This window comes from Euphorbia lathyris, chromosome 8 (assembly GCF_963576675.1).
Source record: "Euphorbia lathyris chromosome 8, ddEupLath1.1, whole genome shotgun sequence".
Lineage (NCBI taxonomy): Eukaryota > Viridiplantae > Streptophyta > Magnoliopsida > Malpighiales > Euphorbiaceae > Euphorbia > Euphorbia lathyris.
Genome location: NC_088917.1, coordinates 66,157,354 through 66,171,851, shown reverse-complemented (window position 1 = coordinate 66,171,851; position 14,498 = coordinate 66,157,354). Strand labels below are relative to the sequence as shown.

At 34.9% G+C, this 14,498-nt stretch overlaps 2 protein-coding genes across 5 annotated transcripts; one reads left to right on the top strand and one right to left on the bottom strand.

The window, feature by feature from the left end:
* Positions 1 to 233: 233 nt before the first annotated feature.
* LOC136202533 (pathogenesis-related homeodomain protein) lies at positions 234 to 8,111 on the top strand. Of its 2 annotated transcripts, none has more exons than XM_065993220.1 (11): positions 234 to 591; positions 1,513 to 2,075; positions 3,010 to 3,175; positions 3,600 to 3,723; positions 3,816 to 3,928; positions 4,015 to 4,368; positions 4,809 to 5,030; positions 5,156 to 5,245; positions 5,946 to 5,996; positions 6,255 to 6,500; positions 7,636 to 8,111. In XM_065993220.1, exons 2-11 carry the CDS (start codon positions 1,540 to 1,542, stop codon positions 7,918 to 7,920), a joined length of 2,187 nt encoding a protein of 728 aa, XP_065849292.1. In that variant the 5' UTR covers positions 234 to 591; positions 1,513 to 1,539; the 3' UTR covers positions 7,921 to 8,111. The 2 variants fall into 2 exon arrangements, with proteins under 2 accessions (XP_065849292.1, XP_065849291.1); XM_065993219.1 differs by having other exon boundaries at positions 236 to 591; positions 7,633 to 8,111.
* Positions 8,112 to 8,465: 354 nt separating this feature from the next.
* On the bottom strand, positions 8,466 to 13,454 carry LOC136203122 (uncharacterized). Of its 3 annotated transcripts, none has more exons than XM_065994189.1 (7): positions 12,782 to 13,454; positions 11,413 to 12,691; positions 11,036 to 11,096; positions 10,843 to 10,961; positions 9,730 to 9,820; positions 9,300 to 9,347; positions 8,466 to 9,184 (listed from the first exon to the last, which is right to left on the bottom strand). In XM_065994189.1, the coding sequence occupies exons 2-7, from the start codon at positions 12,585 to 12,587 to the stop codon at positions 9,128 to 9,130; spliced, it is 1,551 nt and encodes a 516-aa protein (XP_065850261.1). In that variant the 5' UTR covers positions 12,588 to 12,691; positions 12,782 to 13,454; the 3' UTR covers positions 8,466 to 9,127. The 3 variants fall into 3 exon arrangements, with proteins under 3 accessions (XP_065850261.1, XP_065850262.1, XP_065850260.1); XM_065994190.1 differs by having other exon boundaries at positions 11,413 to 12,672; XM_065994188.1 differs by having other exon boundaries at positions 11,413 to 13,454.
* Between the last annotated feature and the right edge of the window lie 1,044 nt (positions 13,455 to 14,498).

Below are 14,498 nucleotides of genomic sequence, written 5' to 3'. Positions count from 1 at the left end.
AATAGTTAATTATTTTTAAAATTAATTTAATTTGAAATATCATTAAAAATATATATATTAATTTCAAATATATATAATATAAATTTTTTTCATAACATGATATAAAATTATTTAAAAGTAAATAAAATAAAATTATTTAAAAGTAAATATATCAATTTATTTATTTATCTAAATTATATAAAAGTTTCATACTACAGTCCACGCACATCTAACTTACTTCACTTTGGTTTAATTACACCACATCATAAAGGCTAATTAAATGACTCCGGTTCACCAGCAACAAATCCGTTGGGCGGCGCTTCGGAAACTGCAACTGCGTCTGCCTCTATCACATCAACCGATCACCTAAACTCAATCTTCTTCTTCTTCTTCCTCTTTTCCATATCATTAATTGATCCTTCCAATTTCATTTTCAAATTTTGGAGCCATTTTCCAACCCCAAATCAATCCTATTTATAGATACATACATACATATATATATATATATCCGCACACAGAAACATGTACATAATCGTTTAGTGTTTTAGTAGTGCAGCTATTCAACTCTTCAATTTCAAGATTTGTCTTCTCTGATTCGCCCTCTTTTCTCAGGTAGTCTTTCTTTGATGTGATATTGTGATTAGATTCGAGCTCAATCTTTGGAAAAAAGTTATTCTCTCTACTGTTTACTTACTTTTTGCTTAATGTCGAATCTCAATGCCTTTGGTTGATCGGATGTTGATCTTTCATTCATTGCTTTTGGGTTAGTTCTTAGCTGATTTATGAGTGATAATTACTTGTAATTATTCATTAATCAAGCTTAACCTCTTTTTGTTTTCGACTTAGAAAATTCTCTGATTTTGCTTGTTTTGAGCCTGAATTGAGAAGATTTAAATTCTTGACTATCGTGCTTTCAATTCAGTACGTTAGATGTTTTCGTTTTCTTCAATTTAAGCACTTCTCTTGGGCATGCTTGTTAAACATCACAAATTGCTAAATTGGGAAGTTATATGCCTCCTTAAATATGTGAGGCAAACCTAACCCTTTAAATTACTTTTGGGGTGAGGTAGGCCTTTGTTTACAATGCTTTATTCCATCTAAATATGGATAATTTCTTGTGTTGCTAATCAAAGCAATTCTTTTTGTAATTTGTTCTAATGAAATTGTGGTTATGCATTGCATATCTAAGTCTGCAAATGATTCTATCTTTTCTGGAAACGTTATGCATATAGTTGTGCATCTTAATCCTTTGTATGGGTATAAACATTACAATAATTTGGAATGAAAATTATCTCTTTGAATTCTAGTGAATATTTTTCTCCATTCATACTATCTATATGCATTAAGAAATCATTGACATTTAGACCTTTTTAAGTGCATTATTGAAAAGAAGTTTTGCAATTTTGTTCTAAAGTTGATTCTACTTACATAACAGTATTAAAAAAAAGGTCTGTCAATAGCACACAATTTATATAGTTAACATCTTGAGTTTTGTTTCTTACTTATGAATAGCTTATTTATACATATATGCAGTTTGATATCCAATCCTGACAGATCATTATGAAGGATACTAGAAAGGAAGCAGCACATCACGAATCTAGCAAATTTTCTCTGTCTAAGACAGAGTATGGTTCTATGCTAATTGCATCATTAAAGTTTAATAACAAGAATAGAACATTATCTCGTGGCAAGAAACATAAACCCAAATCAGAATCTCCTTTAAAAGCAGTTGGTGCTAAATTGATGAAGAGGAAGGTTTCTGACACTTCGAGCAAGGGAATCAGGAAGCGCTATACAAGTAGGAAAGTGATTAGTAGCAAAATCCTGCGAAAAGCTCTTGACAAAAGGTCCCCAAAGAAGCTGGCTTCTTCAGGACCACAAGACAAATATTCATCAGTTATTTCTTCCAAGGAGAATGAGAGCAGGGCTGTTACAGCAAAGAGAAGTAAGAAAAAGAGTAAGAGAGGGCACAAGGAGAAGACTGTGCTTGATGTGCCAGCATGTTTGCAGAGGAAAACAAGAAACCTGCTGATTAAAATGAAGCATGAACAGAACTATATAGATGCTTACTCAGGGGAAGGCTGGAAAGGTCAAAGGTATGAAAATTTTCTTTAAGTCCTTTTCAAGAAAATGGAACATCTCCTTGCTAAGATATTCAAACGTGCTTGGAAATTTGAACAAGTCATGCTTTAACATATGGTATAGATTTCGAAAACTTTGGTAAGTTGTTTTAATATTTGGAGATTTTTATGTGCCTCCTCAGGTAATATTTGCCTCGCCCTGCAGTTAATAGGATATCCTACTACTGGTAGCAAGGCTACAAGCCATATAGAAAAATGAAAATTTTGTTTATATTTGAGAACATACAATATCTTATATACTGCCATTCTTTTCTTTTCAAACATTTTCCAGTAATATCTGAAAATCATATGCATATAACTAAAAATAATATAAGTTAAAAAGTAAAACCAAGATACCTGATTTGTTGTAAGCTTTTTGCAATTTGGCTGCTCCCTTCCCTCGCTTAACAGGATAAGTATCTTGAACCTACTTACTTCGTCAATGGCAATTCTTAAAAATTGCAAGATTATGAAGAACAAAAAAGGAAAGCATCTTGAATGAAATGACTGAAATTTTGGGATGTTATTTAGTTAATGCTTTGTCCAAGTAAAAGGAAAAGAAAAAGAGAGCTAAAGTAGTGGAAGTAGGTCACATGAAATTAGAGTTTATTCTGCTTATATTTGTTGTCTGCCTCTAGAAATATAATGTCCCAGTGTTGAATGGAAAATTTTCTAATAGCAGCTTGGACTTTAGAGAAATTATCAGAAAATATGTTGGAAGTACTGGAGAAATATTGTCTATTTGTTTAATCAAGTGAGATAGAATTTTCATTTTCTTTGACTCTTGTATGACTATGACTCTTAACATATACATGATATAAAGTGAACTTTTCAGCATCTCTAAAGCTGGTAAATAGAAATTTTAAATGGTAAAATTGCTTGGTTTTATCCTTTACATGACTTTGCACAGTCGAGAGAAGATCAAGCCAGAAAAGGAACTGTTAAGAGCCCAGAAGGAGATTTTGGAATGTAAACTTGGCATACGTGACACAATTTGCCAGCTGGATTCACTGAGTAAAGTAGGTTGTATTGAAGACTCAGTTATTGCTCCTGATGGATCTGTTTCCCATGAACATGTAAGCTTTCCAACTAGTACTATTTCTCTTCTGTATAATATTGGGGATATGAATTCGTAAAAGTGATTTTTGATGGTAATTTAAAGTTTAAAGAATTCAAACTTTTGTTTATTCCTTTCAAATAGAGATTGGTAAACTGGGATTCATTGCACAAACTGTTTTCTCCCAAGTTTTGAGAAGCATGATAGTATAATCTAGACAGCATTCTGAGAAGTGGGGCACAAGAACATCGAATCAATATGATACTTTAAGCACAAATATTATCAAACAGAAAATAAATTTGAGATGAATGTTGCTTAGTTGTAGTTTGGATTTTCAAACAGCAAATAAATCTAAGGATGAAGATGCAGGTGGCAAAATGATATAGTCTAAGAATGTTTTTGCTTAACCATAGTTGTACTGATGTCTCTGTCCTTTATTCCAGATATTCTGCGCAAAGTGCAAATCCAATGAAGTTAACCTGGATAATGATATTGTACTTTGTGATGGGACTTGCAACTGTGGCTTTCACCAAAAATGCCTTGATCCTCCACTGGATACTGAAAATAGTAAGTTCACTCATTTTCTTGTCAATTCTTGAACTAGGTTGTGAAACAACTGTCTCCTTCCTAAGACTCTCGACTTACTTGATAATTTGCAGTACCACCTGGAGATCAGGGATGGTATTGCAAGTTTTGTGACTGTAGGATGGAAATTATAGAAGACGTAAATGCACGTTTGGGGACCCAGTTCTCAGTCAGTTGCTGTTGGCAGGTTGTCATTTTATATTCTAGAGCATTTCCTTTTGAAATAAAATATTTCTGCTCTATTACCAAAATAATTTTTGCCCCATGAAATAGGATATTTTCAAAGAAGCAGCTGTTCCTGATGGTGGGCATATATTGTTAAATCCAGAAGAAGAGTGGCCTTCTGATGATTCTGAAGATGATGATTATGATCCAGAAGGGAGGGAGAACAGCATCAGTGGAGCAGGCACTGGAGATGATGCCTCTGGTGATGCCAGCAGTTCTACCAGTTTGGGTTGGTCTTCAGATGGAGAAGTTTTCTCAGGATCTAGGAAGTGGGAGATGGAGAACACAGACTTTGGAAATCAATCTATTTATAGCAGTTTAGGTTCTGATGAAAGCAGTGATGGAGAAATTGTGTATGGACGCAGACAGAGAAGAGCAGTTGACTATAGAAAGTTATATGATGTGAGTACTCAAATTTTCATAAAATCAAATTGTTATTCGAGTAGTTTTCTTAAAAACAATAAGATATTGAACCAATGGTAAAACTGAGATGTTTATGCTAAACTCAACTAAACCTTGATTTGAATAGACTAGTTGGGGAAGCTTTTTGGACCTTTTGTTCCTCCAAACCTGGTTAAAATTACAAGCTAGAAAAGTCCAAATAGACTTCTCTATTTCTCCAGCTTTTTCCTAGTAGATACTTTATGCAGTTGTCTTGCAATTTTGATGTTGATACATAATTTTATGTGCTTATTATTTCTTCACTGTGTAACTCTTGTTACCATACTATATACCATTGCCTGACAAATTATACTCTAAAAAAAAGAACTTGCTTTCAACTTGGCTGCTAGTTTACCATATATCAATTCATGATTTTTGTGTTGTATATGAAATATGGATAGCTTGTATTTGGTGAAGATGAGGAATTTAGTGAAGATGAAGACTGGGGTCCTGGTAAAAGAAAGCGGAGAGTTAAGGAGTCAGATGCAGCCAGCACACTTATGACATTATATAAAAGTGAGAAAAAAAGTAAAAAAGTAGAAACCATTGAAGTGAAGAGGAGACTTTCTAGGGACCCACAAGTTAGGAGGTCATTTTTCCGAATCCCTCCATCTGCAGTTGAGGTAGGAATGTTTTTTAATTGCTAATTTGGAATATCTTGTTATGGCTTCCCCCTCTGCGTTTCATAATCTTCTAGAATCATAATATCAGATACAAATTCTTATCATGTCCTCTTTTTTGTACTTAGAAACTCCGCCAGGTGTTTGCAGAGAATGAACTTCCCTCTAGAACTGTCAAGGAAAACCTTTCAAGAGAATTGGATGTTGAACCTGGAAAGGTAATAACTTGGCCTTTTCCATATGTTGGCACGCTTAGTATGATGGATTTGGAATAAGATTCTATTGAAGGATGAATTAATAAGGTCTGTACTATTCATTTATTGCGTTTTACTAAAACAGCTGTTTTTGATAGATTTGTCGCGAAATAAATGTTATCCACCTCTAAACATTATACCAACATGAATGAAATTGAAGTGGTGCAAAATGGACTGTCTTGGATATGTCCTTGGACTTGCATTGTATGTTTCAAACTTCCAAGCAAAGTTACATGCTAGTTGGTTAGAACTGGGATTACAGCCCCATTTGGCCATGTGCTATCCAAAAAATTTATCATTTGACCCTTGTTGTATCATTTGTTAATATTTTCCCCATGAGTTCTCATAGGTGATACTTAATCCATTTTGAATGGAAAATTATGACTTGTTAATTTTTCCACATGACACAATTTTTAACACGACGTGTACGCGAGACAATTATTTTAATTTTATTCCATATAGATTTAATATGTGGATAAATAAGGAAAAAATTCTTATTTATCCACACATAAAGTTAAATATCACGTATGGAAATACCTCAGGAAGCAAATTTGCATTATGAATTTGATTCTTAGTTGGGTATGTCCACAGGGATGATCCATGCAACTTCTTTGATTGCATTTTTAATGTCATCCCTTCTTTGACAAATAAGAATCAATTTCAGGTCAGCAAATGGTTCAAGAATGCAAGATACTTGGCTCGAAAATCAAGAAAGGTACGTTTTCTACATCTATCTACTTTTGTGATTATTCGACTTTAGTAATCATGCTATTTTTGTCAGTTTGAGTTTTGCTTTTCTTTTTATCATCATTTTAAGCTGCATATAGCAAGGTTAGCGAGTAATATAATTTGAGGTGGTGAGCACCACCACACGTTACAACTTGATTTATGAGCCTGTAATTATGATTCTGCCTCTTTTTTGCATCAACAGATAGATAATACCCTAAGTTGTTTATTTTTACTTGCATAACAGGCAGACGGATCAAAAGAACTTAACAATACCAGTCCTATAATCTCTACTTCTAGTAGATTAGAGGGTATGAAGAGTAGAACTGGTGTGCTTGTGGAAATAAAGCCTACCTCACTGGGAAACAGGATACATAGCCCGAAGGATTTAAAACAGTTGCTTCGGAAAAAGAACCTGAATTCTGTAAGAAGAAGTTTGAAGGAAAATGAACTGAAAAAGATATCCGTGGAATCTCCTTCTGGAAGCAATAAGGTATTGATGGCTCAAACTTTTTTTCTTTTTCTTTTTTTTTTTACTTTTCAGAATTATTGGGTTTCTTTAGCCTCTAATACTCTCTTTTTTGCAAAACCCTTTTCTTTATAGACTTTCTGTTTTTATTAGGCAAAAAGTATAATTAAGCCCCTGAACTTTACCTATTTTAAGGATCAAGCCGCTGATCAATTATTTTTCCACATTGAGCCCTTGATCATGGATTTTGTTATGGATTTAGCCCTTATTTAACTTTTCCATCGAGTTTGGGAGAGGAGAAGATCGATTTGAGGATTCTAATGCTGAAAATCACAAAATGAGAGAGGAGAAGATTGAGTTTGGAAGAATCTACTGGAAATTAATTTCTGTAAATTCTTGTTATTTTTTACTCTCTATGTGCCACCCAAACTGGACGAAAAAGTTAAATAAGGGTCAAATCCATAACAAAATCAATGATCAAGGGCTTAATGTGTAAAAATAATTGATTAGGGGTTTGATCCTTAAAACAGGTCAAGTTCAGGGGCTTAATTATGCTTTTTGCCTTTTTATTATTTCTACTTTCACCTTTTTCTGCAATGTGGTTCATAATTGTTGGCTTAGCATCACTTGCCCTTTTAGCAAGAGCTAGAGGCAAGTTGACTTACAGATAAATAGAAGAGTTATTGGACACCCATTTACGAAATTATCAAGGTGGGATTTGTCCAAGAGATAAGATTTTGGAGACCATAATTGACATCTGCATGTCTAGCTTACTGCATTATACAAAGTCTAGAAAGAAAAAGAGTGAAATATGAACAGTTAGGTCTCAGCTGTACTTCGTCTGCATATCTGTGTAAAAAGGGGCGGCCCGGTGCACTACGTGTCCCGGCTAAGTGAGGGTCCGGGGAGGGGTCCCACCACAAAGGTGTACTGGCAAGAGGCCGCTCCTAAGACTCGAACCCGTGACCTATTGGTCACACGACATCAACGTTTACCGTTGCACCAAGGCTCGCCCTCTCGTCTGCATATCTGAGTAAATGCAAAAAATAAATATTTGTTTCGCTTTGACAAAATAACTAACGTGCTATGTGTTTGTGACTTGGTCTATGAGCTTGTACCTGAAAGCATTTTTCATATGCATATATGTGATATTCAGAAGAACGTTGAGAATAACGATGATGTAAGCTTGAAGAAGCTGTTAATCTCAAAAAGCAGTAGAGGGAAGAAGATGGTGAAGGCTGTTTCAGCAACAGAATATCAAGCGGCAGAGGCAGAGGCAGAGGCGGAGATGGAGAGACTTTGTAGAGCCAAGGATAGATTAGAGAATATGAAGAAGACACTAGTTGGAGTACAAAAACACAAAGCTAAGAGAACCAACAGGAAGCATTTACATCAGGAATCTGTTGTTTATGTTCCTACTGCAGAGCTAAGGGAAAAGTTTTGATCTTTCGGGCAACATAACTATAATTTTCTTGTCATGTGTTGCTTTTGTTTCTAATATCTGCGCTTTTGTTAGAGCTGCAAATTTGGGCATGCTATGCTAGGTTAGTTTGATGCCCAGTCAATTAAACTCAAGGGTGTGATATGCAAAAACTTCAGATCAATCTAATGAAATTTCCTTAAGATTTTAATCAACTATTTAGTCTATTTTTTCGTTTTCAATTTTAATCAAAATAGTTTTAATGAAGTGTTCTCTAAAATATTTATTATCATTTTTATTTATTTTCTAATACAATATCTTTAAATTAACATTCAACTATTGTTTTGCTTAAAAACAATCAATATTATTATAAATTTGTTCAAGGAATCATATTTTTATTCATTTCATCAATAAAATTTATTTGAAATAGAAGAAAAGTTCACTTTACAATTTTATAATTACTACTTTGATAATTTTAAAATATTTTTTCATTCAATTACACAACTACATGAAAGTTAGAAAAGTACTTATGATTATGCAGGAAAAGAAGCATAATAAGTAATGGTTGCCTTTTTCATATGGAACTTGAAGAATCAGTACTGTTGCAAAGTTGAACATAAGGAAATATAATTGGGGTTAAATGCTCACTGAATTTCTATAATTGTCTTAAAATGGTCACTCAATTTCAATTTATCTCAATAAAATCATTTAATTTTGAATTTTGTCTCAATAAAGTGACTCTGACAACTTCAAGAGCAAAAAAACATCGGAAAAGTGACGTGGCTACCCTATCAACAGTAATCAATTTTCACCACCAACTGAAATAACATGTGGCTGCAACCTAAATGAATGACACGTGACTGCTACCTAACTCACTGAAATGATATATACCAGCTAAGTGGCAATCATGTGTCGTTTCGCTCAGCAGTGAAAGTTGACTAGTGCTAACATAGATGTCACGCCATATTTTCGGTGTTCTTTTACTCTTCGAAGTCGCCGGAGTGACTTTATTGAGACAAAATTTAAAATTGAATGATTTTGTTGAGACAAATTGTCATCAAAGTTCAGTAACCAATAGTGCATTTAACAGAATACAATTGCCCAAATCTGATATATACACAGATCTAATTCTGATGAGTCTTTGTTGCGATTGTGACCATGAGTGTACCGCCTGTACGCCATAGTTGCATCTCGATTTTGCTGCTTTGATTTGATTTCTGCTGTTGCTGCTTTAAACCTTCGATTGGTGCTTCAATTTCGGTTGTTTTGCATTTAACTGCGCTCTCAACTACACACACAAGCACAATTTCATGTCAACCAAACAGAGATTTTCATGCTAAATGTTATTTGTTCAAGAAGGTGAGGACTGTGAATTTTTGAGGTATTCTATGCTAACAACATACCATCTGGATGTACTTTAGTTGTTTGAGAACTTGATCTGTCTCCAGCTCCTGTGGATACATGACAAGCGTTTATAACATAAAATTTGCTCTGAGCAAATGCAGGGAACTTCTAGAAACCAAATTTCGACTTTGGATGGTTTAACTAACATGAATATATGTGCATTTCTAAACATGATTATTGGTTAAAATTGTTCACTGATTTAAGATTAGTGGCTTAATTCTACTAATGGTCTTTAGACTCATCATCTAGTTATGAAAGATGTAGTTTTCTGCAATCAGAAGTTCTTCAACCATTTGAATCAAAGAAACTGCTGTTCACATGTATATTTAATTGAAATTATCTTCCTACTGCATTTTCAATTCTACAAGCCCAACAAATCTAAAAAGACAAAAAAAGGGATAAATATCAAGATATTTAAGCTTAATTCACCTGAGGTGCAGCACAATCAGCGCGAATTGGGTCCCAACCGATAGAGCAGAAGCACTCCCAGTTATTAGTTTGGACTTCAAAAAGAGGAGCCCTATGATATAAAGACAAACGTTATTATCTTGACTGTAATTAACATAAGATACACATAACGCGCAAGAGCAATTATCTCGTTAGCACTCAAAAAGCGACACCTAGAGATAATTAAAAGGAACATTCATCCTGACATATGCATGATGAGAATCACAGCAACAACATACCCAAACACACAAATAGACACAAACACAGACAAAAGGTAGGAAATATGGAATAATAGGCTTGTATTCATGAATTAGAAAGTAAAGGAAAAAACAAATTTGTACCAAAGGGATATCTCCCCCTTCTTCTAGCCAAGAACTAAGAGACCCGAAAGCCAAAACTATATTTCCCTATCAACATCACACCTATATATATATATAGTACTCATCCAATACCTCAATGAACCTCTGATATAACCAACTCTAACTAAGAACAACCACATGTCGCTTTTATTTCTTCCATCCCTTATGTCCTCTATAGCAATATCTATCAGTGCGTATGTTGAACCAAGGAGAAAAAGGATATCAAAACATTTGCATACCTGTAGTATTATTAATATAGCATTTCAAAATACCTTTTTGCTTTAATCTTATGTAGGGTTAGAATCATCATGGCCGAGGAGATTGTTCATGTTAAGCAGGAAATTTTTGCAAGCTTATAGATGCACATACAGCAATAGAATAGAAGATTTAAATTGTCTATTAGAAAACCACTCAAAGTTGTCTAAAACCCCCAAATTTCAAGGATGTTCAAAATGGTTTGAAAGTTTTCGAGTCACTCATCCATATCTTATTTAACAGCATATCAATTCATGTACAGGGTAATCTAGACAAAAATATCATGGTGTGATTTTTATTTCCCATATACAATTGCTATCAGTTAGAAAATGCCATATTTTTTTACGACATTGATGCTAAGACACTTTCCAGAGGATCTCATATAGATGTTTTGCTTGCAATCGAGACCTTTGAGCTATTTCCATCAAGGTCTTAAACCCAGAAGCACAATTACATAAAAGAGAACCATTAGCAAGTTTACCTGCGCCACTTTCCACATATAGTTCCATTAGAAGTTTCTCCTGCACCATCTACAACCTGTTTACACTGAAGCCAGTTACCGATAGAGCTAATCTTAGATCGCTTGTTGAGATTCAACTCCTACATGTAAAAGATGTGTTAGTTCTACCTGAACCTACAACAAGAAGTTAACTAATGAATGGAAATATCCTTACAGTAGAACTGAGGAAATCTGATGGATCCATTTCCAAAGGCTCAGGAACCTTATCTACATCACTGCATGAAAAATTAGAACAACAATATGGTCAACTATTAAAATCAGAATTATTTTGGAAAATTAACTGTTAGAAGAAGTATTTTAGTAACCAGCTTGCAAATTGATGCCTAATCATAAATCCAATATCTAAAAGCAGAAAACTTCAACTATATACCAAGAATCTACAATTCCACTTTGTTTTATATTAACTACACAACATGATACTCTGAAAAGGTTTGCAAATATTTCTTCTCTATAGATGTATATTATTAAGGTTATTGTTCCTCATTAGTATTCAATAGAAATAAACATGCAGGGTTTACCAAAGGCACCTACTTGGTGATTGGACCGGACCACTCTGGAACTTCTGCCTGAAAACCTTTACCATATCGAACACCACTTGAATATGGCTCAGTATCTCGTAGCATCAATAGTATAGGATTTGATTCCTCTGTAAAAGAACTTACATATCTGCCCTCTTCACCAATCACATAAGGAGATGTGGAAATTGTCTCCTTAAGAATTTTACAACGCTTCTTTGAGCATGAATGACAGAACCACTCATCAAGCGGTATGTATTTCACATGAGGATTGCAGCAAAGCAAATGAAATGCCTCTTCGCAACTGTCACAAATCAGCATTTTAACTGTAGATTCCTGACAAGAACAAATTTTGCACAACCGAGAACTACTGCTCAGGGTACTATCACCAACACCTTCAGCAGAAGCATAATTCCTACTAGGAGAAATTCCATCAAGCACTCCCTGGCTTCTAAGTATTGAGATGCATAGATCCTTTTCCGACATACCCTCCTCCAAGAACTCTGCAGCCATAACACTAGATGAGGAGCAATCAACAGAATCATCCACTTCAGTCTGCATAGAAGCTGAAACAAGTACGGTGTCTAACTTTGATGACGAACAACTATCATTTATACTGTCAACTTCAATCATTCTCTTCCTCATACTTCTCGAAGCTTCATTAGACTCTTGTTCCTCTACCACACGATTGCCTCGTTTGGAGACTGTAGAAGGGACAAAAGGATCTAAATGAATGTCATTCTTTTGAGAATCCACATGCAGCCCCTTAACTGCATCAGAAGGAGAATCAGAACTCATAACAGATAGACAAGGAGCCTCTGCAGAGAAAACACCAGTATATCTGCCTCCTGGTTTTTTTCGCCTATAAACAAAATCATTTCCACTGTACTTGGAAATTCTATCAGACCCTAGTTCCTTTACAGATGAGCATCCGTTGCTAGATCCTGAGTTGAAAACAACAGGCTCCCTGTTAACTGCTATAGAAGGCATAAGAGGATTTTCATTAGCATGTTCGCTTTGAGAAGCCGCTTGTTCTCTAATTGCAACTGAAGGAGCATCAGAACTGATGACAGAAAGGCAATCCTCTCCGTTTCTCTTTGTGGTTGCAGGGGCTTCTGCTGAAGAAAGGGTGACTGATTTTCCTTGTTGCTTCTTTCGCAAATATACAAAACTAGGAGGACTTTCAGACATTATACTGACAGTTGATAGATTAGGAATTGCTGCACAACTTAAGAGGCATGAATAATCAGCATTCTCTGTAGCTGATATGAGAGTCCTGACAAGAATTTGGACAACTGGAAAATTTCATTATGACACATCCATTCACTGATAAAATATTTTTCCAAAGTGATAAAATTGAGCAGCTGAAAATACTAGATGGACACCTGAAAGAAGTCTGCACTTGTATGCTCAGAATTCTCTATGTGATTCAAGAATCTAATTCAAGTGCACAAAAAATGACTGATTCCGATAGCTGCATGCAGCAAGACAGTGCCAATTATTATATCAAAAGGAAAGATAATTCTTTGTTTCCAATAGTACGGATCTATGAAGCATCGACTCGGGTGTGGACACTGGTGCGGTAAAAAGAAGATATGAGACATGGGTGCAGTGGGACACGGCAAATTTTATATAATTAATTATATATATATTACATATAAAAATATATAAAAAAATTGATAAATCACAAACAAGCCATTTTATAAAAAGGAGATGAAAGGCAAATGACTTTATAACAAGAATAACGCAGAGAAGAGGAAGATTTCAATAGCCAGAAAAACGCATAGACAAGCAGCAAATATATGGCAGAGGAGAAGAGGAAGACTGCAGCAAGAAAAAGGCACAGACAAGCGAAGGTTGAGAGGAAGTGATGGTTATATATTAGATTTTTTATCAAAATTTTACAATTAAACCATCTCATTTAAAAAAATTAAGAAAAAGGCCTAAACTTTTACAATTTTTTCCCTGCAGTCATGTCCGCCAGCCGTGTCCCAGCTGTGTCCCAGCCGTGTCCCAAGTCACAAACAAAAAAAATGCAGGGGACACCTTTTTGCCGTGTCGGACACGTGTCCGGCCGTGTCCCCGGCAAGTCCCCAAGTCCGGCGAGTCCGACACCGCCATGCCAATCCCGTGGAAGAGTCCGTGCTTCATAGGTACAGATATTTAAGCAGAATAGAACTACATATTTTTTTCTATATGTAAGATGTAAGTTCCTTGTCAGGAGTAGCACTGACTTTAGCACAGAATTAGGAGAATTAGGGTTAGGGGTAGAAGAATAGAGAAGGAGAATAAAAGAAAATAGAATAGATTAGGAAATTCTGAATATTCTCGACTGTTACTTCCTATTATACTTAGTATGACCTTATATAGCAGCTCAGTACAACTAAGGTTTCCTATTACACAAGTATGACCTTATATAGCAGCTCAGTACAACTAAGGTCAGAGACTGATAAGAAAATAGAGTTGTGATGACAGCTGGTCTAACAACTTCCCCAATAGTCCAAAATAGGCTATTGTACAAGAAAGCAAATATCCAAGAAAATAGACAAATAAGACATAAAACTTAATAATAAATAAACGCTAATACTAAAGAACAATAACTAATTGACTTCTTCTCATTAAGAATTAAGAATTAAGTGCAAAAGTGTCAAATGATTGGCATCAACAATTCCCAGCAAGAAACAGAAAAGACATCAAAGAGGAAAAGTGGAAAGAGATGTACCTGTGTAAAGAACAATCTGTTATCCTAATCTCGTCGTTTGAAAACCCTAACGAAGAGGGACATTTTCGGAGGCAAAACCACCAACACATTAAGGTACAAATTTAGTTGGGGAAGAGTATAAACGTAATATTAAATCTGGTGCCATTTCCCGCACTCCAACCTCCTGGCCACCATAAAAGACGCTTGAAATTGCAACGTCCGATAAACATTAGTTTTTTGCACTGTTTTATACGAGAACTAAAATTTGTACAGTATCCCTATTTTGTTAATAATGTCTGCTTTTATTAGAGCTGTCATTTTATGAATTTTGTTATTAATATCTGCTTTTGTCTATTTTGTCAATAATATCTGCTTTTGTTAGAGCTGCTGCCATTTTAGGA

Bases quoted from the DNA above. Each gene is read 5' to 3' on its own strand.
- LOC136202533 (XM_065993219.1), top strand. From the start codon at position 1,540: ATGAAGGATACTAGAAAGGAAGCAGCACATCACGAATCTAGCAAATTT. The intron at 3,176-3,599 runs GTAAGCTTTCCA...CCTTTATTCCAG, and splicing joins GATCTGTTTCCCATGAACAT to ATATTCTGCGCAAAGTGCAA. The intron at 5,031-5,155 runs GTAGGAATGTTT...TTTTGTACTTAG, and splicing joins TCCCTCCATCTGCAGTTGAG to AAACTCCGCCAGGTGTTTGC.
- LOC136203122 (XM_065994188.1), bottom strand. From the start codon at position 12,587: ATGTCTGAAAGTCCTCCTAGTTTTGTATATTTGCGAAAGAAGCAACAA. The intron at 11,097-11,412 runs GTAGGTGCCTTT...TTTTTCATGCAG, and splicing joins TGGTCCGGTCCAATCACCAA to TGATGTAGATAAGGTTCCTG. The intron at 9,348-9,729 runs GTGAATTAAGCT...ATGTATCCACAG, and splicing joins CTGATTGTGCTGCACCTCAG to GAGCTGGAGACAGATCAAGT.